This window comes from Cuculus canorus, chromosome 2, assembly GCF_017976375.1.
Source record: "Cuculus canorus isolate bCucCan1 chromosome 2, bCucCan1.pri, whole genome shotgun sequence".
In the NCBI taxonomy this organism is placed as follows: Eukaryota; Metazoa; Chordata; class Aves; order Cuculiformes; family Cuculidae; genus Cuculus; species Cuculus canorus.
Window position 1 is genome coordinate 6,892,508 of NC_071402.1, and position 25,023 is coordinate 6,917,530.

General features: G+C 41.1%; 1 protein-coding gene across 1 annotated transcript in view; it reads left to right on the forward strand.

Annotated features, from left to right (window-relative positions):
• COL22A1 (collagen type XXII alpha 1 chain) overlaps positions 1 to 25,023 on the forward strand; it is a 229,564-nt gene that overhangs the window by 85,570 nt on the left and 118,971 nt on the right. The window contains exons 5-12 of the mRNA XM_054060475.1: positions 671 to 782; positions 8,079 to 8,202; positions 10,528 to 10,803; positions 11,514 to 11,594; positions 12,201 to 12,314; positions 12,911 to 12,955; positions 17,718 to 17,771; positions 18,559 to 18,594. Of these exons, the coding sequence (XP_053916450.1) occupies positions 671 to 782; positions 8,079 to 8,202; positions 10,528 to 10,803; positions 11,514 to 11,594; positions 12,201 to 12,314; positions 12,911 to 12,955; positions 17,718 to 17,771; positions 18,559 to 18,594 (842 nt within the window). The remainder of the gene's footprint in view (positions 1 to 670; positions 783 to 8,078; positions 8,203 to 10,527; positions 10,804 to 11,513; positions 11,595 to 12,200; positions 12,315 to 12,910; positions 12,956 to 17,717; positions 17,772 to 18,558; positions 18,595 to 25,023) is intronic.

Consider the following 25,023-nt stretch of genomic DNA (forward strand, 5'->3'; position numbering starts at 1 on the left):
CAGGTCCAGAGCAAGGCCACGAAAATGGAGGGATGGAACACCTTTTTACCAATGCCTGTAGTGACAGGATAAGGGGCAACAGTTTTAAACTGTAAAGAAGTAAATTTAGGTTGGATATTTGGAAGAAATGTTTGCGATGAGGGTGGTACAACACTGGAATGGGTTGCCCAGTGAAGCTGTGGTTGCCTCTTCACTGGAAGTGTTCAAGATCAAGTTGGATGAGGCGGTGAGCAACTTGATCTAATGAAATGTGTTGCTTGCCATGGTATGGGGCTTGGACCTAATGATCTTTGAAGATCCCTTCAAACCCTAACTGTTCTATGCTTCCATGAATATGTGTTTCCGTCCGCCTCCCTGCATTTTTCTGCAAAGGGAATAATGAATGATACAGAATTTTTTTAAATGATGCAACAAGGTAAACAATAACTGTTGATTTCTGGAGAACTTTATTCTAATCTCCCCAAGAATTGTTAAGTTTGAATGTTTGGTTTTGAGTTTTTGGATTAAGCAGGTTAGACCGTTTCAGAATTTTGTTCTGACTTTTCCCTACAAGACCAAGGTTAATCTCTGAAGTGCTGTGTTTGTGGGCTAAGATAACTACCCAAATACAGTTGAAGTCATTTCCCACTGCCTATTCAATGCCTCAAATGTACACTTCCGTTATGGACAGGATTTGACTTGATGGATTCGTTCAGCGTGAAACAGATTTTTGGAATGAAAGAAAATGGAATCCAGAGTGCTTATGTACGACTTGGAAGCTTCCCTGTTGTTCAGAAAACTGAGTGAGTACCCTAGTTTTTCACTTTATTTTCATCCAAAGCTCTGCTTTACATTATTTGCTTCCTCTCGATACATTTTATAGTAGTTATTTAGTAACTACCTGTATATTGCTGATTTGATAGGCTCTTTCGGTTCTACTGGCACAGAATCTCTTCAATGAGTTTAGATTCCTCCACACCAACTACAGGCTCCATCATAGTAGAGTTATAGCTGGTTTCAGTGTATCTCAATGGTCATGAGGAGTAGTATCAAGAAATCCACAAAAGAACTTAAGGCATAATAAATAGCTTCTAAAAAGAATATTTGGTAGCACTCCCACTGAGATACACGTTTGCTAATCACAGGAGACCAGTTTGTGGTAGATGTTTTTATCAGTTAACTGTATTCTGGCCTCCTAAAAGAGCGAGCGTTTTATAATTCTGTGTCAATGTGGGTTCAGTCTTTGGAGCTTTTTATGACCTGAGGCTGCCACTTGTGTTGTAGTCTATCAGAACGGTTTCTCTTCAGATTGTTATTGTTATTTGAGTCCTGCTAGTATAAGCCTTGCAAAAAGTGAGTGCATAATTTCACTGAGTAACCATGAACGATAGATTGAATTGTCATCATTAACATTTTAGCAGTAAATTTCTCTGTGCTAGTTTGAACATCAACTTAAAAACCTGATAGTAATTCTTTTCCTTCTTATGGATGAGGGCTGTTATTTGTTATTCTGTTTTAGCTCTTTTACTCAGATCACTGTACCATTGATATTGTCCTGTGACTTACATCTGCTTGACTTCACAGCATTTTTTCTTATCCTGCAGCCAACCTGGATTAATTTACTCTTCTCCCCTCGTTCATATAAAAGCACAATCTTTTTTTTTTTTAAAAGTACAAATATCATATACTGAAAGGAAAAATATTTGCTCTGTAGTCCATAATGATGTCAATTCTCAGGGTAAGTAAATTCATGATGTAGCAGAAGGCCAGAAAACTAAAGACACCTTGGTTTTGAGAAGTAGTATACTTAAGTGCTGTGTGTATGAAGAGGAAATAAACCTTTTTTGTTTGGCTCACAGCAGTCTCTGGTAGAATGTCTGCTTGCTGTGTCTTGTAGCATCTCGTGGTAGTGTGCTTGTCACTAGAAGAGTGTTAGCACCAAGATTACACAGAAAGAATCCCTTGAAATGGAGACATCCGGTTTATGCTTCAGAAATTCTGGGAATGATGTTCTACTCAATCTGAGCTCTGGGTGATACTATGGCAAACAGGACCAGTGCACTCCTTGTGTGTATAAGGAGAATTTTTAAGTATGAGCTGACTATCCCCATATCATGCAACTCAATCGCTGCAGCTGGATGCTATGTCTGTAATTCAGTGGGTAGGAATGGGCAGAATGAAGGTATAAATAACTATGAAAGAAGTTGAGTGAGAAATGGTGAGAAATTTGAGAACTGCAGTGAGGTCAGGTGAAATTAAGAAGTGGTTAGCCGCTGAAGTTATCATTGTAAGAACCTCTGGTGAATCAGAGTTTAGTGAAACTCTGGTGCTAAGGACAGCAGTCGACTGGAAGCCAGTGGCTACCTATTAGTGATATCAAAACTAGTGTGGAAGAAAGGCACGCTTTTAATAAGGAACATAATTAACCATTGGATAGCACAGATTACAGAGACCTGTCCATTTTCATTCCTTTTTCAAATTGAGATAAGTAGTTTGTTGTTGTTGTTTGTGCTGTTGTTTTTCTTGTGTATCTGTTGACAACACAAGAAGCAATGGGAACAAACTAAACCCATGAAATTCTGCAAGAGAAAAACCTTTATACTAGATGATCTCAAAAAGTCCCTTCCACACTCAACAATTCTAGGATTTGAAATTCAATGCTGCATCCTTTCCATCTTCCTGCCAGCCTTGTCTTTTGCTTTTCCCCTCTCTTCCTCCATACCAGAGGGAGCTCCTAGTCCTGGTCTGGGACCTGTCCCAAAATTTCTCATGGTGCTGGAGTTGGAAAAAGGCCAAGATACTATGCCTAAGTCAGGGATCAGACACACAGCTCCCTGCTCTTAAGGAAGTGGTGAGAGCAGACTCCCAGCTGAAGGATCTTACTGTGGCCCCCATCTGATCTTATGACCTGTATTGCCAGACAAGTGCTTGTAAACTAGCAGAATAAACATCTGTCCAAATCTACTGTGAAGTTAGTAGGAATATGTCTATTAGCCAATTAAATGGGGTAAATTCATGATCTCTAGAACTAAACCTCTATCATTTGTGGTCTTCACCTGTTTGCATATTCATATCAAATTACTTTTGGCTGATACCAAGCAACGTTATCTCGGACAATATCGGGACCTGGTGTGGAGGATGGAGTATGCCAAAGACTGTTCCCTAAAGGCAGTTCAGGTATGATTGGTTTTTTTGTCAAAAGGACATTTTGCTGAGCTGCACTCATAACTAGCCAATGGACCCAAACTGTTGTTTACTAGTGTGAATATAGACATTGAGCCTCCTACTTCTAACAGGGAAATGGAGATTAACCATGACTGAGGTAGAATGACTGAAAGTTTTGGGGTTTTTTTTTTATCTTATAGACAGTAATAGATTGAAGGGAGAGCTGATATATGAAACATTGCAGCTGAGTAAGGAGAACTAGTTTTTTGCATGTTTCCTTGTAGAAAAAAAAATGTTTCAGGAAGATGAAACTGCAGTAAGTGAGATTTAGGATAGACTCTTTTTGCAACACATACGATAGTGAAACATAGGAAGAAACTACCTAGAGAGATTGCATCTATTCTGTTACTGAAGTTTCTGAAGTAGAGGCCATAAAAATGTCTACCAAGGGTGTATGGGTGGGGTTGATTCTATGTCGTGGCAATCCTTCAATAGCCTTTTATTTTCCTTCTTACTTCCTGTCTCCGCTCTCTTCATTCTAAGAGCCTGTGGTAATGTGAGACATATGAAATGAACTGTCTGTCTCCAGCCTTGCTTCATAGACCTCAATGAGAGCAATGTTTTAACCCCAGCTGGCAACTAAGCCCTACACAGCCAACTCACTTCCTCGTCCATTGATGGGATGAGACAGAGAATCAGAAGAGTAACAGTGAGTAAACTCAGGGACTGAGATAAAGACAGTTTAGTAGGTAAAACAGAAGCCGAGCACATAGGCAAAGCAAAACGAGGAGTTCCTTCACTACTTTCCATCAGCCACAGGTGTTAAGCCATCTCCAGGAAAGTACAGCTCTACCACACCTGCCAGTTACTTGGGAAGACAAATGCCATAACTCTGAACGTCCCCTCCTTCCATCTATTTCCCCGAGGTTTATATACTGAGCATGATGTCATACGGTATGGAATATCCCTTCGTCACTTGAGGTCGACTGCCCCAGCTGTGCCCTCTCCAAAATTCTTGTGCACCTGCAGCCTATTCACTGGTGGCATAGTGTGAGGAGCAGAAAAAGGCCTTGACTTTGTGTAAGCAATAACTAAAACAACCCTGAGTTATCTACACTGCTTTTAGCACAAATCCCAAACATAGCCTCATATCAGCTAATATGAAGCAAATTGATTCCATCCCAGCCCAAACCAGCACAGTGAGTTACATCTCATTGTAGTAGGTTTTAGCTGTTGTAAAGGGATCAGATTTTGCAAACACATTAATTGTTTTTCTTCATCAAATGCAGACACTCTATTAATTGCTTTTACATCCATTGTTTGAAATGAGAACTAATAATCATATTTTTCTCCAGAGTGTTATTTTATTTGCAGGATCTCATGCTGACTGTCACAGATGTAGGCTCTTATGCCAAACAAAAGCATGTAAGAAGGAGTTTGTATAGTGAAAGTAGTTAATAGCTAAAAGAGTCTTCTACCTGGTTACTGTATTTTTTTCTTTGTGGATGTTGTGAATCACCTGACTTTGTAACTGGGCTAATTAGCTCCTGGACTAACGTGTAGCACCAGGGCATTCTCTGTCTTGGAGTTTTATAAGGGCCTCTTCTGCAATCTATCCTCTTGTCAGAATTATAGACCAAGGAGCTGGCAGACTGCTCCCTGTAGGTACCAGGCATCCAGCAAAGTTCCATAATATGGATCATCAGTTCAATTCAGCCTTGGGTAAAAGAAGGAAATAAAACATTTCTTGGGACAGCAATCTGTGCCCTTGGATTCCTAAGTAAAGCTGAACTTCTAGAAGGAGATCAGTTTTCAGTGAGGAAATAAATGAAAACTCATAAACAGAGTTTTTTGTTATTTATGCAGTAATGCATCTCTGTAAAAAATGTAGGGACCAAGGACTTCAGAAACAGCTTTTATCATATCTTCAGAGCAATGAGAGTGTCTCTAGATTTGTTTTTGGCACAAACTTTGTCAGGAACTTGCAGCCAGTTCTTTGGCATCTTTAAAAATCAGCTGAGGATGACAGATAATAGGTCATTATGGCTTTCTATCACTTTAAATCTATCTGATGGGCCATTTGTCAGCCTCTGTGTGATGAAGTGTGGCCAGATTCACAAGGATATTTAGGTACCTAACTCCCAGTTATTTCTGTGGGCATTAAATATCTAAAAACACTTCTTGAATTTAAACTTGCAAGGTGTTATTCCTGTTCCCAGCTCAGAGCTGTCCAGGAGTTGGATCTTCTGGATTTGGTTGTTAATTGTCAGGCCCAAGGCTCAACATTGTATCTTGGGGAATTAATTTCAACTACATGCTCCTATACGTCCCTGCTCAGCAAAGAAGTGATGCCATAGTTACAGCCGCTGCATTTAATTCATACTTGGAGCCAAGCACACCTGTATATATGCAGAGTTGGAAAGACATTAGGGAAGGGCAGCATTGAAATTGTGTGTCCTGCTGATATGTCAAAAACAACTGTACTATGGATCAGGAAGAGAGCAAAGAACCCCATAGTGGTAACTCTGCAATTTTGTGTCACCACTGTATTAAATAAAGAACAGTTTGTTTGCTTGTTTTTCGTTCAGTAGGAGGTTGGAGTTGGTGGTGGGCTTTAGCTAGAAGAGTATTCCAATAGGACTGTCTGTGCCCAAAACGTGAATCAGAATCTTAAAGGACAAGTAATGAGGAAACTCATTAAACCCAGTTGTGATGCTGAAGATAGATGGTGAGGAATCAATGAAGGTAAATGCACTAGGTATGTATGCAGAAATGACAGAGTTTGGGGAGCTGAGCCACAGGGAAATGCCCTCAACTTGCAGCACTCATGTAGACATGTTCATGGATCTTGGTCAATAGGATGGAGCAGTAAGCAATGCCTTTTAAATTATCAGCATTTCCACCTTCCTGAAGTTTATTGAAGGGTTATATGTTAAAAGCTGAAACATATATCGTCTCTGACAAACTTGGACATACTGAGTATACAAAGACCTCTGACAGGACGTTTGCATTAAAGCATGTCAACGGTGAAGGAGATCTGGCAGAGTGCCCTGTTGGGAAGGCTGATGTGACTAACCCAACTCTCTCTTGCCAAACATCCTGTAGACTTTCTTGGTGGCTTTCAGTACCCCAGTCATGCCAGTTGTATTCTCTATGGCAACTCTGCCACAAAAGTGACAACTAACACACTTGTTTTGTCATAAAGGGAGGAAGGGAAGTGTCTGGCTGTTTTGTGAGCCATGCAAGACAGGTGCTGGGGTGAGGGCTAGTTTGTGAATAGCTAGTACCAAGAAGTGAGACAGTCTTGTCTGCTCTCCTAAAGGAAGGAATTTGTAAAGGAGCTAGTGGGACCCTGGCTCAGACTTCTCTTGTGTTAGGTCTTCCCACTGGGAAGCTTATAATGGTGCATAGCCTGCCTGGGCATTTTATACAGCAAGTGAATGGAACCAGAGTGTTCGGGATTCTTAATTTGACTAAAAAGATAGGAAATTCAAAGCGCAGATAAAAGACGACTGAATATTTTGACATTAGGATACTGGCTTTCAGCCTTTGCTGTGAATGCAAAACAAAGTATTTTGGAAATTTTGAGGACTTTTTGCTTTAAACACCATTGAAAGCCTTTAGATTTGTGTGCCTTTGACCGTCAGTTTCTGCATAGTGATAGACTATGTCAAGTATTCCTAACAAGAATCTGTCTTTATTGTTTTGCCTTTCATTAACTGCTGCTGTTGTGTTTTGTTTTCTAATGGGTGCTTGTGCCTGACTGCTCTGGTGTCTGGAAGTGAAGACATGATATTTAGGAACAGACTATTTAGTAATGACCAGAGGAGCATGCTGGCTTGGGTATGAGGAACAACAAAGTTAACTGAGACTCTCCATCTGGGAAAAGAGATGGCTTAAAGGCATTGTAAGCAGACTTTGCAAAATCATGAATGGCATAAAAAAATAGAAATAGAAGTGGTTTATTGTGTTGGGCCTAATAGGTTGGGCTAGGTCCTAAGCAAGCAAGAAGACACTCATTATACATTGTGTAGCAGAGCTGTGTGATTCCTTGCCAAAGGATGTTGTCAACGTAATAAGTTTACCTAAGTTCACGGGAAGAATGGAGAAATTCATACAAGATAAATCCATAAGAAGTTATCCATATAGAAATTGAAGCTGTGTCTGAATTTGACCCCTGGATCCCAAAGAGTTGGAAGTAGGGGGGATGTGTTTGTTTTGTTTGTTCTCTTTCTTAGGCATCCAGTAATGTCTGGTGACAAAACAAAAAAGATGCTGGGTTATTTATCCCTTCTGTTCAGCCCTGCATGCTCATCATTTGGTATATTATTTATGCTGGGTTTGGTTACTTCAAACTTAATCATGGATCATGGTGGCATACTGAATGAATTTCTGCCTAATGTGTTTGCAATGTTTGATTTGAGAAGATTCTTCTGTTCTCCCGGGCTATCAGCCAAGGAACATCTTTGTGGACAGGCATGAGGTGTAGTGCCTGTTTGAGGGCGAATATTACAATATTTGTTGCTATAACTTGGAACAATTACAGAGGGTTTCAGGTGTACCTGCCCATTCTCTGATGTTATAAGTCTCCAGTTCATCTGGAGAAGAACAGAATGATTTACAGATTGCATGAACTGAAGCATCAAGTGAAAAACAACTGTTATGACATGATGGATGCAAGACTGCAGATTTTTACTGTTTCTTATTTAATTTGAGAGCTTCACCATTGTAATGAAAACAGGCTCCTTAAGGACAGAGCTACCCGGAGGGCACAAGCTCATGTCCATACTTCTGCCGGCTCCCAACTACAGCAGAATTTGTAGGAACTCTGTGATAATTCTGGGAAGCGTTGCTGGGACATGCAGAGTGTTTTAAAAGTCCTGCTTTTCCCTGCTGAGCCAAACACATTGTTTTGTTTTCCCCTCTCATTCCAGGGATGTATTTCCAGAAGGTCTCCCTGATGAATATGCCTTTGTAACTACCTTCAAATTCCGGAAGTCTTCAAGGAAAGAAGACTGGTATATTTGGCAGATTATTGACAAGTATGGCATACCACAGGTACGAGGCCCTTTGCAGCCAGCAAAAACATCCTTGTTTCTCTTTTACTGCATGAACCAGCTTTCTTGCCTTAATTTCCCACTCCTTTTCCCTTGTGGACTAGTAAAAATCCCTTTGCCTGTCTTTCAGTTCATTCTGCTGAAAATCTTTTACCTTTAATTCAAACTCTGGAGGAAGATTTGGGTAGACCTTGAATATTGTTAGCATGCAGATAGTTGTGTTAGTTGGAAAGAGAGAAGAAAATATACCATCTTTTCTCTTGAAACCACTTCTGGATTTTTGATTGTATTGTTCAGGTAGTTCTGTTCAGGGAAAATATTTTGCCTGTTTGGAAAGAGATAAGCACAGACCAGTGAGTTATGTCAAGTTTTTACATAGTCTTCTAGCTACAATGCAAAGGCATTATGGATTCCCTACTTAGGACATGGAAGTAGCACCTGTTATCGCTCCACAACCTTGAATCCTGCCTGCTGCAGAGTCTGAGCTAGTAATTTTTGTCAAGCACTCACAGTTTCACAGCAGAAAAATACCATCAGAGTCAAATAAAGTGCTATCTGTTCCTATATAGCATGTTCTTAGCAACATGCTATAGTTTTGGGGTTCAAGTGTGCTTGAGGGTGGAGTGGCTTGATGGACTGTATGTTTTTGTGTTCAGTACAAACTTGGTGCTGATGGCATTACCTGTGACTCTTAACTGGGCTGTCAGCATGAAATGTTAAATAGAAATGTGATTTACTGTGCTAACATGTATTCCTAATTCCTACAGAGTGAGAATATGTATATGACTCGGTGTTTCTTGGAGATAGCTGGAAACTTGAACTGCTTAGGTCTGGAGATAAAAAAGCACTCAAGATTCCAAATAATATTTTCAAAAGTTCCTTAAACTGTAGTGCCAGAAGTGCCTTAGAGTCTTGTGAGCTTTGTTTCATGCAAAGTCAGTAGCAGTGTAGCCACTACATTGCAGACCTTCATAGCTTACAGACTGCAGATACTTCTGAGCTAACACTGATCCAAGCTAGCATTTCTAGCCAACATGATGCTCAGCTGCATGGAGATGTTGGATCAGATCTGGAGTCAGCCTGCCCTGGGCTGCTTACGTTAGACGTGGCTTGGTACTGATGTGTCCAAACTCCCTCCAGCTCTGCAGCTTGTGGATGTACTGTTTGTTCCTCTGGCTCTGCACTTTGCTCCATTCTCTGCTGCTTCCTGGTAACTGCCTGGCTGTGGTAAAAGAAAATATAAATTTATAAATTAACTAAAAGTATAATGTCTTCAACAGCCTATTTTTGCCAGCTCTATAGATTGCAACACAGTGAGGGGGCGTAGTGAGATGCTGTTAGGAGTGGCTTGTGGGGGAAGAAAGGCAGATGCAGGTAGAGGGAGAAAGATAGTGGGAAGCAGTGATGGGGGTTTGATTCTGCAGTGATCAGGTGGAGTGATGTGATTTAATCCAGAATTAAAAGGACTTTTATTCCTACTCTAACTTGTACATGCTTTCCTTGTGAATGATCATTTAGGTCCTCATTTCTTGTGTGTTACATTTAATTATTTTAGTCAGAAAGAAAGACATTTGATACCATCTGTCCTTAAACTGTTCTAACTTTCCTATACCCCAGACATTGTCTAATTAGCTGGATTAGGCCAGGAGTGAGCCTTCATCACCGCCTTTAAGTGGCATGTTCTGTCTGAGTTCACATTGTGTAATACATGGTCCTAGGTCTTCTCTTAGCTTAAGGCTTAATTATTATTGTATGTTTCAGTTTTCTGTTCAAAGCATATGAAATAAAGTATGAGCAGTGCTACAGCTCAGCAAACTGGTTTCATACCAGGCCATAAGGCATTTGTCCATGCCCTGTGGGATGGCTGAGGATGTGATGGGTACTAAAGAGCACAGAAACTGCAGGGAAGTAGTGGAGGAATGCATAAGATAGAATGATACAAAACAAGCACAGTTTTTTGTTTCCGCCTTTGGGTAGATGTCTCTGATGGGCTACCACCCAATTATGCCCAAGCATTGCCTGGGAGGCATCAAGGTGGCTTGTGCTGAAGCCATGCCAGAGACGGTACTCCCAAGAGAAGCTCTTAGGTGGCCAGAGGTCTGCACCCCGCCCTGTGCCCTGTCCTGTCATATTTATTGGAACAGCTGCAGGCCCCCTGTCCAGCTTCCCATCTCACACAAAACTCTGTCCTCTGCTCCTTCCTTGGGCTTCTCACCACGTGCTGTACCACTCCTGACTTTGAGGTGTTAGTGCAGTGAAAGGAAAGTGGGAGGAAGGTGGAGGCTCTTTACTTTTCTAGTAAAATCATTTCTGTCTCCTCATATAGGTCTCAATACGACTGGATGGAGAGAACAAAGCTGTGGAGTACAATGCCGTTGGGCTCACCAAGGATGCTGTGAGAGTAGTCTTCCGAAATGCACGAGTTAGTGATCTTTTTGACCGCAACTGGCACAAAATTGCCCTTAGTATTCAGTCAAAGGCTGTCTCACTTTACATAGACTGCAGACTGGTGCAGATGCTGCCTATTGAAGACAGAGAAAATATTGACATTCAAGGAAAGACTGTGATTGGCAAACGCTTGTATGACAGTGTCCCCATTGATGTAAGTACTGTGTGTGCTGATTAGAGCTATGGTAACCTACAGGGGGGTTGGAACTACATGATCTTTAAGGTTGCTTCCACCCCAGTCCATTCTATCATTCTATGAAAGATAATTCTGTTAAATGATTCTTGCTCCAGTTGAACTGAAGTTGAGACCTTGAGATTGGACGTGGATGTCTGGTGGGAGTGCCAAGGCAGTGTAACTTATGTGTGATTGGTTAGTGTTTTGAGATGTATAATCTTTCTTAGCTGTGCAAAATGGATGAAATGTGCATACTAAGCTTGCTAATAGCATTTCTCACACAGGGGTAAATGTTCAGAAGATGCAAGACACGGTAGGAGGAAAACAAAATTTATGTTAGAAAAAATTCAAGGAAGGATGAAGGTGCTCAGAATATGTCTTCTCAGACAGGAAATTGGCCAGGACATGGGGATTCACGTGCCTTTTTATTTGTTTGAAAACCTGTACCAGAATTTTAATAGGTATATTCAGGGTCTCATTAGCTCAGCACTCTTGGAGCATGCTGAGATATTGGTCTATTATTGATAAGGAGAGATAGACATTGACTACAAGATCCATAGAATCACTATGAAGTTATCCCCATCTGATTTTTGTTTGTATTCATCTGCACTGCTTGTATCGAAGCAAAAGGACATGTGGTCTTTAATAATTTACTGTCTCTGAGACTATGGCTTTACTTTGTCTTCTAGTTTGATCTTCAGCGGATGGTTATTTACTGTGATTCTCGTCATGCTGAGCTGGAGACCTGCTGTGACATTCCCTCTGGACCAGTAAGCTTCTTTTTGTCATTTATTAATTTTCACATGAACACTCTTCCCTGAAACCTATTACATAAATCAGGGACTATATGACAGTGTGGGATTATAATTTTTTTAATGATGGTGAATGAAACTAACTATATAATTGGTAATGTAGGAGCGCCAAGAAACGATCACTGCATAGGGATGAGTATGAGGAATTTGAAGCTTCCAAGTTGCTCTTTCCTTGTCAAAGTGTCAGGAGAAACAAAACCCTGAAATGATGATGGAACAACAGAAATTCAGCATGAAATATTCAACATGTTTCCCACTGGTTTTATTTGGGAAGAACTAAAACAGTGCCAGTTGCTGCTTAGTTTTCTGTGCCCAGTTCTCATTAGAAACTTCCACCCTCCTTTCACTCTTCTCCCCTCAGTCCTGCTTAAAGACAGTCATTGATGATTTTGCTACATTTTCCCTACTGTTTAAATGAATGGCTTTTGTGGGATTTTGTTCCTCCCAAGGACTCAGTTAGTCATATGTTGTCCAGTAATGCCTATGCAGTTTCTCTAAAAAGAGTGGAAGAGAAAGTTTTCTAGCATCAAAGGCTTTGTCATGACATTGAGTGTTTGGGTGTAGTGCCAGGTCACAGTCCTGACGGAAGCACCTCCCCTGGAAGTAAGGCCCACTGTTGGCAGTGAGCAAGTTGGCCACCTCAAGACTTTCAACTGCTCCTGTCCTGCTGGACAAAAGGTGAGTGTTGAGATGAGTGTGTTTCATTTGAGGCATGCTGAATAGGTTTGGAAATAGGGGTATGACACCATGCAATGAGTTATAAGAAGGGCTGTATTTGTGAAACACTTTAAGACCTAGAGGTAGAAAGCATTTAATAGAAAGAGTAAATCATGTGTTACTCACAGGTGAAATGTCTGTACAGGTAATAGCAGTTTTCCCAGGTGTTTTCTCCTTGCCTAATTCAGTGATTTTAATCATGCTAGTAGTCCTGGTAACAACCTTGGAAACAAAGTGGTTATACTTATTCAGCCTAGATATGTACATCCTTCTTTCAATGAAAAGGAGGAGATTCTGGAGGTAAATACATCCATACTGAAAAAAAAAAAAGAATCCATAGCTGTTAAAAACAGTGTGCAGATTGTATTGGATGTGACTGAGACTTCTGAGAAATCAGCTTCATTGTCATTGCTCTTGAGACCATGTCAGTTGTAGTCTGTTCTCCAATAAAACTTGAAAACATTTTTGTTGTCCTCAGTTCTTGTAGGATCCAGCCCCTTGCATTGTTGTTCAATGAGAAGATTTGTCTGACTAATTGTGGTTTTTTTTTGTCTTAGGGGGAGAGAGGTCCAATTGGCCCTGTAGGTCCTAAAGGTCAAAAGGTCAGTAATCTGTGCTAGTTCATTTTTTTAATAAAAACAACAACAGGAAAAGAGTTTCAGAGTAAGTTGAGAAGATGAAGATTTTGAGAAGAATCAATTTGGCATACGACTGACCTCAGATAGTTTTTGATGGGCCTGCAACTGCGAAGCACTCTCACTATCTTTAACCTTTCATCTAGGCATGCGTTTGAGCTTCTCTGTTGCTGCTTTATGTCAATCTTAAAATGTATGTTTTCCAAAATCTTTTCCTGTAGCTTCTAAATTGGCATTTTGCAAGTTAATGTTATTCACAAAGTCATGCACAGCTTCCATAAGCACTGGAAAATCATGTGATGCTTCTATGCTGTGCCTTGCTTAGCAGTACTAGATATCCATATGTTAGGTAGCAGTCTCCCAGTCACACTCTACAAAATTTCCTGAGACTAGGATAAAGGATTAACCGCAATCTGTTATCCTTACCATGATTGTCTGACTCATGATGTTAAATATAGGCCACTTTCCTCGATACATTTCTTCCTAGATAACAGGGTAGGAGAGTGGCTGTGATGCTTGCTTCAAGTTTCACAGTGAAACCTCTATATTATCCTGCATATTCTGCAAGCTTCTTTGATATGCACACATGTGCATTCAACACATACTCATTTTCACTCTGTGCTTGGTTACAAATACAGCTGTGAGTTAATTGACTTAGAGGGAACACTTGTACTGGAAGAAAAAAAGACTCACAACATTGCTGAAGACTTGAAAACTGGTAGTGCTGGTGATTCCAAATTTCACCATCTGTGTGATAAAAAAATGTTTGGGAATCACTTCTGCAAATTCAATCACTGAATTTATATCTGTCGTGAATAATTTAATTCAATCCCTCCAAAAGTTACTCTGTTGTGATAAAACATTGTTGGAGCAGAAAGGAGAAATATCTGGGTCTTGGAAGGTCAGACATCCTTAGCAATGTGTGGCGGTTTTCTTTTTTTGTTATTTTTTTGGAAAAGCTTGGTCTGTTCTCTGCAGGGAGAAGTTTTGGGTGATGAGGAGATGTGTTTTGGAGTGTGTTTTCTGCTGGCATGAAAGAACACGGGCTCACTAATTCTCAGATGTGCCTGGCTGAAACTGCACAAATGTTTCCTTATGCTTCTACATATAAATAGCAACTTTATATTTTAATCTGTGACAACTTAAATAATGATGGGCTGTTTTGAAGAATGGCAGTGCCATGACTATTGTGAGGAAGTCGCAGAAGGGTGATAATGATAATAATAAAAACACACTGCAACACGTCTCATTGTCTTTCACCACTTTGACAAGGTCTATATGCTGGAGAGGATGTCTTTATCGTAACATGGCACAGTGCAGGAATGCAGGAGATATTAGTCTTGCCCATAGTAGTGTATATCCAAGCACAGCATCAGCACATTTTCTGTAGGAGATCCTGAAATGTCTGTCTCACTCCTGAAGGTGGGTTGCTGAAGAGCTCTGCAGATGAATGTGACTTTTCCCTGCCTGTATTTGTCCAAGACTTGTATAGAGCCAAGACAGGAGTATTTCACAGTCTCATGGAGCTGGGGACGATGCCATTTAAATCCAGGCTCTCACAATAATTTCCACAAATGTGATAATTTGAGACAAATTACTTAGTTTCTCTATCTGCTAAATAAGACAAGTAATAGATTTTGCTCTTTACTTGCAAAGATGTTATGCTTAAATAACATATACTGCTCTTAATAGCATTCTTTGCATCAGTGTTGGAAAGGACCATCTTGTCACAGTGTATGTGCAGCAGCTAATATCTCTCTCCTCCTTTCTCTCTCTGCCCCATTATTAGAGCTACCCAGGCTAAAATTCTGGCTGTGAGGAAGAAAGGGAATTCTATCTGCGATATTAAGTCTGGCACTTTATTAAGGAAAGACTAAAGCTCCACAAAAATATGAGTGGCTTCTATATTATTTGATTCCATGGTTGCTCTGTATACTATCTTATTTTCAAGCAGCCACTCTGGCTGGTTGGGGCAGTGGACTAATGGTCAACAGGCTTCTGCTCTCTTCCAGCACTGAGATTGATCCAAGCTCAGAGAAAATGACTTATCTGTGAGATCTGGCTTTATCCACATCATAAAAATGGCAAAGCTTATCTGCCCTTGGAAAGCTTTGCAAGTCCAGTGCATTAGACATGTTCTAGTGGGATGTATTTTTTCCTCCAAATTAGAAAGGAGTTTAAGAGACTTAAAAGAGATGTTTGCATAAAAGGTTTTGCAAATTTTGCCACAGCCTACTTGAATTGACAGTGACATTGAGTTTGCTTATATGTTACTTGCTCTGTGAGATTTCTTTCTTTTGGGAAAAAAAAAATTATAAAGCTTAAATAAAGAAACTTTCATATTTCTTGTGCTTTCAAAACCCTGTCCTCGTCTGAGGAAAAGAAAGCATAATACCAATAAATGCTTCAGTTTCTGGTGCAACCGACCACATTTTAGGGGACATAAATCAGCACAAATTGAATAGAACCATAAAATTAAAACCTACTGTGGTGCATGTGGGGGGATCTGGGAAGTGCAGGGATCCTTGGATCTATTGTTGCTGTGTTACTGGAGGGTCCTGCTCCAGGCCTGAGACTTTTCCAGCCTGATGACATGTCTATGCTGAAGTGCAAAGTGCCTAAACTTCCTACATGTAAAAGATGATGGGTGGTACCAGAAGGTGAGAACATTGTATTTGTTAGTGACAGATAGGAAGCTCAGCACAGTATATTGCTGGTACATAGTTGTAGAATCATAGATTCATAGAACCATTAGGTTGGAAAAGACCTTAGTGATCATCAACGCCAGCTGTACCTGTCTACTACTAGATCATGTCCCCAAGCACCTCATCTACCCTCCTTTCAAACACCTCCAGGGATGGTGACTCAATCACCTTCCTTGGCAGCCTGTTCCAGTGCCTGAGAACCCTTTCTGTGAAGAAATTCTTCCTGATGTCCCATCTAAAATTCCCCTGACACAGTTTAAGGTCATTTCCTCTTGTCCTATCACCTATCACTTGAGAGAAGAGACCAACACCCACCTCTCTGCAACCTCCTTTTAGGCAGTTGTAGAGAGCAATAAGGTCTGCCCTCAGCCTCCTCTTCTCAAGGCTAAACAATCCCAGTTCCCTCAGCTGCTCCTCGTAAGACTTGTTCTCCAGCCAGTTTTGTCGCTTTTCCCTGGACACGCTCCAGGACCTCAATGTCTTTCTTGTAGTGAGGGGCCCAAAACTGAACACAGTATTCAAGGTGTGGCCTCACCAGTGCAGAGTGCAGAGGGAGAATCTCTTCCCTGGTCCTGCTGGCCACACCTTTTCTGATACAAGCCAAGATACTATTGGCTTTCTTGGCCACCTGGATACTCTGTTGGCTCATGTTCAGCTGGCTGTCAACCAACACCCCCAGGTCTTCCTCTGCCGGGCAGCTTTCCAGCCACTTTTCCCTGAGCCTGTAGCACTGCATGGGGTTTTGGTGTCCCAGGTGCAGGACTCTGCCCTTGGCCTTGTTAAACCTCACCCCATTGGCCTCAGCCCATGGATCCAGCCTGTTCAGATCCCTCTGTAGAGCCTCCCTACCCTCCAACAGATCAACACTTCCTCCCAGTTTAGTGTTGTCCGCAAACTGGCTAAGGATGAACTTGATCCCCTCATCCCTTAATTTTTGTGTGAGAATCACGCAGGAACTAGGTAGAGATGCGTGGGTAGAGCTCTCTGCTCTCCAGCAGTGCCTGTTGATGGAGGAATTGAAGAAACTTATGGCAGCAATTCACTACTTAAACTAGTCTTAGGATTACATATATACTCAGTCCTTCTTCAGTTTTGTGACTGCAAAGCAGTATGTAAAATGACTTGCAGGTATTTTTTCTGCACTTGCTGCTTTTCGTTCTGTATCTGATGAATATTTATGAAGTTATCTATCTTCTTTGATTCCTTATCCCTTTCACCATCATCCTCTTTAGGATAGAGTCAAAGAAAAAGTTTTACTTGTTTTTTTATTAATCATTTTTCTCTTTTCCTCCCTATGTATTTGCTTGTCTAGGTTTCATTCGTGTAACCATCAAAATTTGTATGTTTTTCAACTGCCTTTTTTCTGTGTTCCCATCCGTCTCTTGCATTGGAGCAATCAGGGAGAGGGACTCTGTGTGTTGCACATTTCTATGAGGGGAGGGAGGAGTTCGATGGTCATGAAAATGTAGTGTGAATGAAAACAATCGGATTGAATTTAAAAATTAAAATCTCTAAAGTCTTGACAAAATTTACAGATTTATTATTTCCATATTTTAGATGTGCACTCTCTAGGTCTTATACAAACCACCTGTCCAAGCCCTTCCTGCTTAAGAGTTAATAAAAACTTTTAAAGTACCCTGCAAGCTCTTTGGCTTACCATTGCACTCTAAAGGCTTCTAGCAGTAGTTTTGTATGAAAAACAGAACATAAAATCGATCTGAGAACACAAACATTCAAGTCAGTGTAAATGCGATGAGGTACACCCAGTCCTTATGACAGGAACTGAAACCTTGGCCATAGAGACTGGTGGGACAGAAGTATCTACAGTCTCAGTCAAATCCTTCTTGCATTGTTTCCCCAAGAAAACCAAAGCAATGGAAAACTGAACACAAAATACAGACAGTAGTGTGGTACATTTCATAAATGAGTCCAACAGGAAGTCGTAAGAGAAAATCTTATCCGTTATTTCAATGCATGTCAAGAGAGAAATGAATTAACTCTGTTATCACTGTTTCTTTTTCAAGGGAGAAAGTGGCAGCCAAGGGTTTCCTGGGCTCAGAGGAGAAAAAGGAGAGCCAGTAAGTAAGGAATACCAGAAGGCTTTTATGTAAGGAGATGGAAATACCAGTCATTGTTTTCTCATTTATGGTGAGAAGTTGCTCACAATGTGGATGTGTCCTGCTGAATATGTTCCCTCTGCTGGACCTTAATCCCAAGGAGAAACTGATGTTTCTGGCACCCACTGTCATTTCTTAGAGAGGGAGAATGAATGGGCTTCTGAGCAGATAACTGTCTTAGTTATTGGCCTTCTAATTAAAATGTCTGACTTGGGTGTACTTGATTATAGAACAGCTGCACATCTAATGGGGACAGCACAGGGAAACTGAACACAAAGAAGATGCAAATCTCTCTCAACTCTTTTGCATTCAGATGACCAAGATACAGCTTTCTCCAGCTGCAATTAATGCAAATGCCAGACTGAGTTTTCAGGAGAGAAAATCTTTAACCCTCTGTAAAATTCATTCTAATAAAGCTTCTTGGCATCTTTGATTTTGGAAATGTGATATCAGACTCTGCCCTGAATAGAAAATGAGATGTTTTCCTGGCTGCAGTGGGAGAATTTGGGATAGGTTTTCTATTTTAATTTGTCAGTGAATTATTTTCAAAGAATTTGCCCAAGTAAAATGACTTTGGCTTTAGTAGATGTCCTGTGACTCCTTTGTCTATATTTATAGACATGGTATGTATGTATGGATGAATAGATGTATCTTAAATATACAACAAGAAAAACAGAATATATATTTATAGTCTTGTTTGACATCCTTAGCATCAAATGTACCTTTTTCCTTCTTCTGTCATTTCTAGGGCAGAGCCTATGGCAGAGGAGAAAAAGGAGAAAAGGTAAGATCTAATCCTTCATTGTGCTGATTAAATGCAAGTCACTTGCTGTTGCCTTCCATAGCTTGGAGGCTGCTTTTGGAGTCCACAAGATGCAAGAAATGCGATACAGTTGGTTCTTTGTGGAAAACTTTTATGTTCTGCTATGCTTTCTTCTGCAGGAAAGCTTTTGAGTGTTCATTGTTTTTCCTTTTCTTGTTTTTTGAGTTTCCTTTGTGCATTGGCCATGTAAAATGCTATCAAATTGAAATCATAATCTTTTCTTTGTGTAAGCAGCAGTGAATTCATGGAGGATAATGCATTAAAGCAACTGGCTGGAAAAATGAAAAACAAAGGAAAAGCATAATTCTGAGTTTATTGAATTTTCAACAGGATTAAATTTGGGTCATGAGGAGGCTGCCACACTGTTTTGTTCCACTGGGTATTTACATTAATAACTTGAAGGGCAAAAGCCAGAGCATTTTCTTGCTGCAGATATTAGTCAGGATAGAGTGTTAAGACTTGGTGGCTAAAATTGAGGATGTAGAATAACCACAAAAAAATTGCTGTCATCTTTCCTGGAAAATGCATTCAATGGTGATCAACAATGAGACACAAGTAGCATGACTGGACTAATTTGCATTAAAAAAGATCTTGGTTTCCAGGCAATTCTGGCTGCAAACATCCCATTCCCCACAACAAATGAGGCTGGAGGACATAGGCTGTAGAGAAGAAGTAGCTCTTTCTCTCTGGAGATTCATATCACACCTGATTGTGGGTGTTTTCCTTGCCAATTTCATGTTGTGGGGATCAAGAGAAAAAGATTGTCAGGAGAGTCTTGGAGATAGATGTATGCTTTAAGGAAGAAATCATTGTTCATACTGAAAATGGGATTAAGATTCTGCGGAGCTGTTTTCTGGGGGGTCTGTGGCTATCCCAGTTGCTCAGGGAATTTAAAATAACATTGGATTGTGGAAAGAAAGAATGCTGTACTAGCGATAACATGGCATTTATGGTCATTGCATCTTCTCATTTGTTCTTTTTGTGATTATGATATATTGATTGTATATAGTGGCAATGCATCATGTGAAATTACAATCAGAATGAGGGTTGCTCGTGGCAGGAAATGTTATTGAGCCAGGCTAGAGACATGGGGGTTATAAAGTGCACATTTCTCCATTCATCTTCCTGCAGTCCTCCTACTGACAGCCACTATTTAGCCTTTGAGACTGAGGATTCAGCCTTTGGAAACCAGCTCATGTTTGGCCGGTGGTGAGAGTTAGCAGTCTGGTGGGAAACGTGATGTGTGCAATGTGAGTTGTGCTGCAGTTGAAGGAAGTTCTTGTTCTCTTATGTTTCTACCTCTGCAGAAAAGTGTTGGAAAATGTCACTCCATCTGTATTATCGCCATGCCTAGAAAAATAGGTCTGCAAGTCTGGATTGCGGGGTACAAATTAAAAAGACCTCACAACATGTGCAGAAATTTGAGATGGTCAAACAACACAGGCATGGAGATCTCTGACTTTATGGCTATCTTGTTTTATTTATTTGGTACTCCCGCCAGCTGGGACAGGTTGCCCATCTGTGGAGCAAGTGTATTTGGTACCCAGTGTGTTTGTGCCTCATGTCTGCCTAGTGGCTGTGTCAGCACTGTTGCTGTTGGAGAGCAAGGCTACATCAGCTGTACATTGCTGTCTTGATTACAAAAGGCACCTGGGGATATAGGATCATACAATAGCTGAAGTTGGAAGGAAACTGTAAGGATCATCGAGTTGAACTCCCTGCTCCTCTCAGGACTACCTAAAACTAAAGCATATGACTACAAGCACCATCCAGATGCTCCTTGAACTCTGACAGGCTTTGTGCAATGAACGCTTTCCTGGGAAGCTTGTTCCAGTGAGCTACCCTCAGTGAAGGATCTTTTCCTAATGTCCAAATGGAACTTCCTCTGATGCTGCTTCATTCCATTCCCTCATGTTCTGTTGCTGGTAACCAGAGTGAGGAGATCAGCACTGCCTTCATTTAGGAAGTTGCACACTGCAATGAGGGCATAGTTCTTCTGCCTTCTTTTATCCAAGCTGAACAAGCAAAGTGACCTCAGCCACTCTTTCTAAGTCTTGCCCTTAAAACTTTTCACCAACTTGTTCACCTTCCTCTGGGCACACTGTAGTAGTTTGATGTCCTTCTTATATTGAGGCACCCAAAACTGCACACAATATTTGAGGTAGAGTTGGACCAGTATAGTGTAGAGTGGGACAATCATGCCCTTCAGCTGGCTAGCTGTGCTGTGCTTGGTGTACCCCAAGACATGGTTTGTCCTTTTGGGTGCCAGGGCACACTGATGACTCATATTCAACTTGCCATCAACCCAGACACCCAGATCTCTTTCTTTGGAGCTGCTCTCCAGCCTTTCATCCCCTAGTTTGTCTTTATAACCAGGATTACCCCATCCCAAGTGGAGAATCTTGCACTTTCTTCTGTTGAATTCCATGCAGCTCGTGATTGCTCAGCTATCCATCTATCCAGACCTTTCTGTAAGGCCTCTCTACCCTCAATGGAGTCCACAGATTATTATGATTGACAAACTTTCTTAATGTACATTCAGTTCCTGTGTTCATATAATTTATAAAAATATTAATGATCACTGGCCTTAATTTTGAGCTCTGGGAAGCCCCACTGGTGACAAGCTGCCAGCCTGATGTAACCCCATTTACGCCATGTAACCCGTTGAGCCTGACCCATCAGCCAGCTGCTCACCAAGAACCTTGCTGTCGTACCATTGCCTGTGTACCTTTGTTGGTCATGATGTTTCTAGTTGCTAGTGCTCCCCAGGAGCTTCTTTTGTAGCTGTTGAGGCTTGGCTGCTGTTGTTCCTGGCCCTGTCCAGGTCTCCTCAGCCACTGTCATGCGAGCTGCAGGCTCCTGGCAGATCTTTCCAATCCCCTCATGTTTCCAGGGTTTGGGAAAACTCCTGAACCCACACTGAAGTGCTCTGCTGCTGATCATGCTGGTGCTGGAGCTGCTGACATCAGTGATGTGTTTGGGTGTATAATTTTTCCCAAACACAAAAGGCCATCTTCAGGGTCATCCTTCAGGTGCAACGATGAGTCTTCAGCAGCAGAAGGGGATAGGACTTCGTGTGTGTGTGTCTCTGTGTGTGTGTGGTGGTGGGTATCAGCCATGTAGACAGTGTGTGTACAGTGGATTGCTATTGCATGTAGGGGTGGAGTACCATGTCTGTGTCTTGGTGTCCAAAAAAGTGCCTATGAGTTGGAAGCAGCCAGAACCATGGGGAGCAGGGATGCAAGTTCCTGCAATACTAGTTGCTGTCTATACTCATGGAAAAAAGAGGAGAGCCTATGAAATGAAACACTTCCCAGGTGATAGAACGTGACAAACCTAGAAGGACAGGATTCACGTGGTTCATGTTTGCCTGCTGCACTGCAATGGCTGTGTGAGCATGATTTCTTGCTTTTCACTCTGGCTGCGACAGTTTTATGTTTCCTTGATTTTTCATGGGTATAGGCCAGTGCTAGGAAACTGGATCAGAAATTCACTCTATGCAGTCGTTGCTGTCATTGTGCTATGGGCTCCTTTATAAGGACGAGGCTTCCATCCTAAGTATTGGTAGAGTGAAGTTATCTCACCTCTGAAAACAGGCAGATGACAAGATTGAAATCATCCCCTTACTTTAGTATTGCTGCCTAGTTCTGCTAGTACTGAATACCTGACAGAGCATGTTTTTTTATGTAGGGTAATCACATGAGGTCTGACGAATTTGACAGAGGGTAAATCTTGTGCTTTTCCAGAAGGACAGCAGAGACACTGGCCTTGCTTCTCTAGGCTATTACCTCAGCTACTTCAATAAGTTAAAGCCAAAATGATGCTTGTATTAGAATACATAACATGCCAAACACATCATTAGTGGTAAACCAAAAGATAATAGAAGCTGTGGCTAAAAACCTCATTCATATAAATGTGATATCTTGTGTGACTTCGAAAACCAAGAAATTCTGTGTGATGGCCCAGGCAAGAGCCTAGCATGTTCTGTCTGATCTACATATTTCAGCCTGGTAGAGGATGCTTTTTATGTAGAGAAACATGCATGTGCAGACCAAGTACAGATATAAAAAACCAAAATAACACATATACAAGTGTTTGCTTGTGTAAACTGCTCTGAAGTGGATTTCCTGGTTAGATGTGAATCAGCTGCCACTGCTCTGTACTAGATCTTAAATTTCCACTGTTGACTATCCTCTTTCATCCACTGGAGCGTCTAATTTCTGGTGTTAGATGTATTCTATCATACTTCTGCTCATAAAAGTGTGCCTGCTTACTGTGTGCTTATTCACTTGTTTTGTACACACTTATGTTATTGAACTGATTATTATGCATGGACAAATATCCAATTCTATAACATGTTCACCATGAAAAGCATTGTTTTGGCTTTATTCTGTAAGTTATTCAAATGGATACTTCCTAGACCAGGTGGCCTGGACATGCAAGAGTTATAACTCAAATCTTCAACCCTCTGTTGATCCAAGAGGAGTAGGTACAGGAGAGGAGTGAGGGCAGAAGGAACACCTGCAGAGCATTTCTGAAGATGTTTCAAGCAAGACAGGGTTTCAGTGACTCTTGATCAAAGTTGGAGAAATCATGTTTGACAAGGGAGGTTCTGTACAGTATGAGGTCTGCATTCCTGGGGCACAGCCATCCACATCATGAGCAATCCTGCCCTTCTAATGCTTCCATACAAAGTTTAACTTAGAGGCTTTAAAAAACTGACACCCTTGCCTTGCAAGATGCAGATTATTATCCAGTGGCGCCTTAGCATCCTAAAGACCAATGATCTGAGAAAGCTCTGCAGCTGGGAAGGTGCTCGGAAAAGGTATGATGAAAATCTGTAGAACTTTGCGTTGTAGGGCGATATCAACAGGAAATTATTTTTCACTGTTTATTCTGTTAGAAATGCTAAGGGGAAGCAACCAAAACTAGCTGATGGCAAGTTTAAAATGAACAAAATTAAGTTGCTTCTTGTACAGTATTGGAGTTCTTCTTTGCAGTCTGTTCTGGAGGTTAAAATTTTGTGTTTCTAAAAAAAGTGCATATGTTTTAATTAAAGAGATGGGACAGGTGCTAGTTAGACCTGATGGCTGGCAGCTGTTTTTAGACTTCCATATTACTCTTGGATACCCATAACATCGTCTTTGCTCAGAAGGGGACAGAAGTTTCTGTAGTCCATTCAGGGCTTGAGCGAACACTGTCTATAGCTCTTGATGAAGAACAGGAAACACAAGAGAGGTGTAATGAAACAGCTAAGTCAAGTGGTCACTCCTGTGATTTTCCACAAGAAAGAAAAAAAAACTAACTAAGAGCACTCGCCTTTTCCTGCAGAGGTGATGGATGAAGATTTCACTATGGATTACAGTGGGACCTCCCTCACTAATATGTTTCCAGGAGTATCCAAGCTTTTCCTTTGTGCTTTATCTGTTTCCCGTCATACTAATAATCACATATGCATCAATGAATATGGGAAACAACTTTAGTAGATTAAATCTATATTGTCCTAACAATGTTTGTTTGGGTTTTTTTCTCTCTGATAAAAATGCAGGAGACTTTTTATAGGATTTTTAACAAGAATAAAGCCTCTGAAGTGGCTTCGCTTATTAGACATGCAGTGACTGCAAGACCAAGCATACGAAAGAAAAGCAGGCAGATAGTTAAGGCTCTGGGATAGGCTGCAGGAGACTCAGGTTTAACACTTGGCTCAAACAGATTTGTCGACCTTGGGCAAAGCAGCTAGTTTTTGTTACTGTAAAATGAAGCTGGAGAACCTCTTTCCCTCTAGGCTTTGTATATCTTGACTGCTAGATCCTTCAAACAAAGGCTTTGCTTCCCCTTCCCTCCCTTGTCTTCAAATTAGAGTTATTGCCATTTTTAAGGTTTCTGGAAAAGATGTGGAAATCTACCCTATTAGAGTCTGTCAATACAAAGCCCTGCGTGCTCTCTCTTTTCTCCGGGGCAGCTGAATTTAGGAAAAGTCTGACCTGAAAGCCATGTAAAATTTTTACCTCAGTAATGTGCTATCAGCAGGGTTTACCAAATTAGCACGAGCAGAGTGTGTCTGGGTAGAGGCTGGCTAGCATCCAGTAGCTTGAGGCACAAGAAAATGAGTGTAGTACTGCCTGCAAAAGGTGCTGCAGATACAGCTGGAGTATGATATTACATACTGGTTTGATGGCAGAGCAGAGGTTTTGCTCGAGTATTTTTAAGGGGTGTATTTTGGGACCAAAAGGGCTATGTGTATGGCTTGGTTGTAGGTAAGGCTCAGACTGGAAGTGGTATTTTAGACACACAAAGCTATAATGATGTTTGAGAGTCAAGTCCCTGAGAGAGATCAGCTGTGCCCCAAGGAAGGTGGAGCTGGGAGCAATACCATGACTGGCAGGGCAG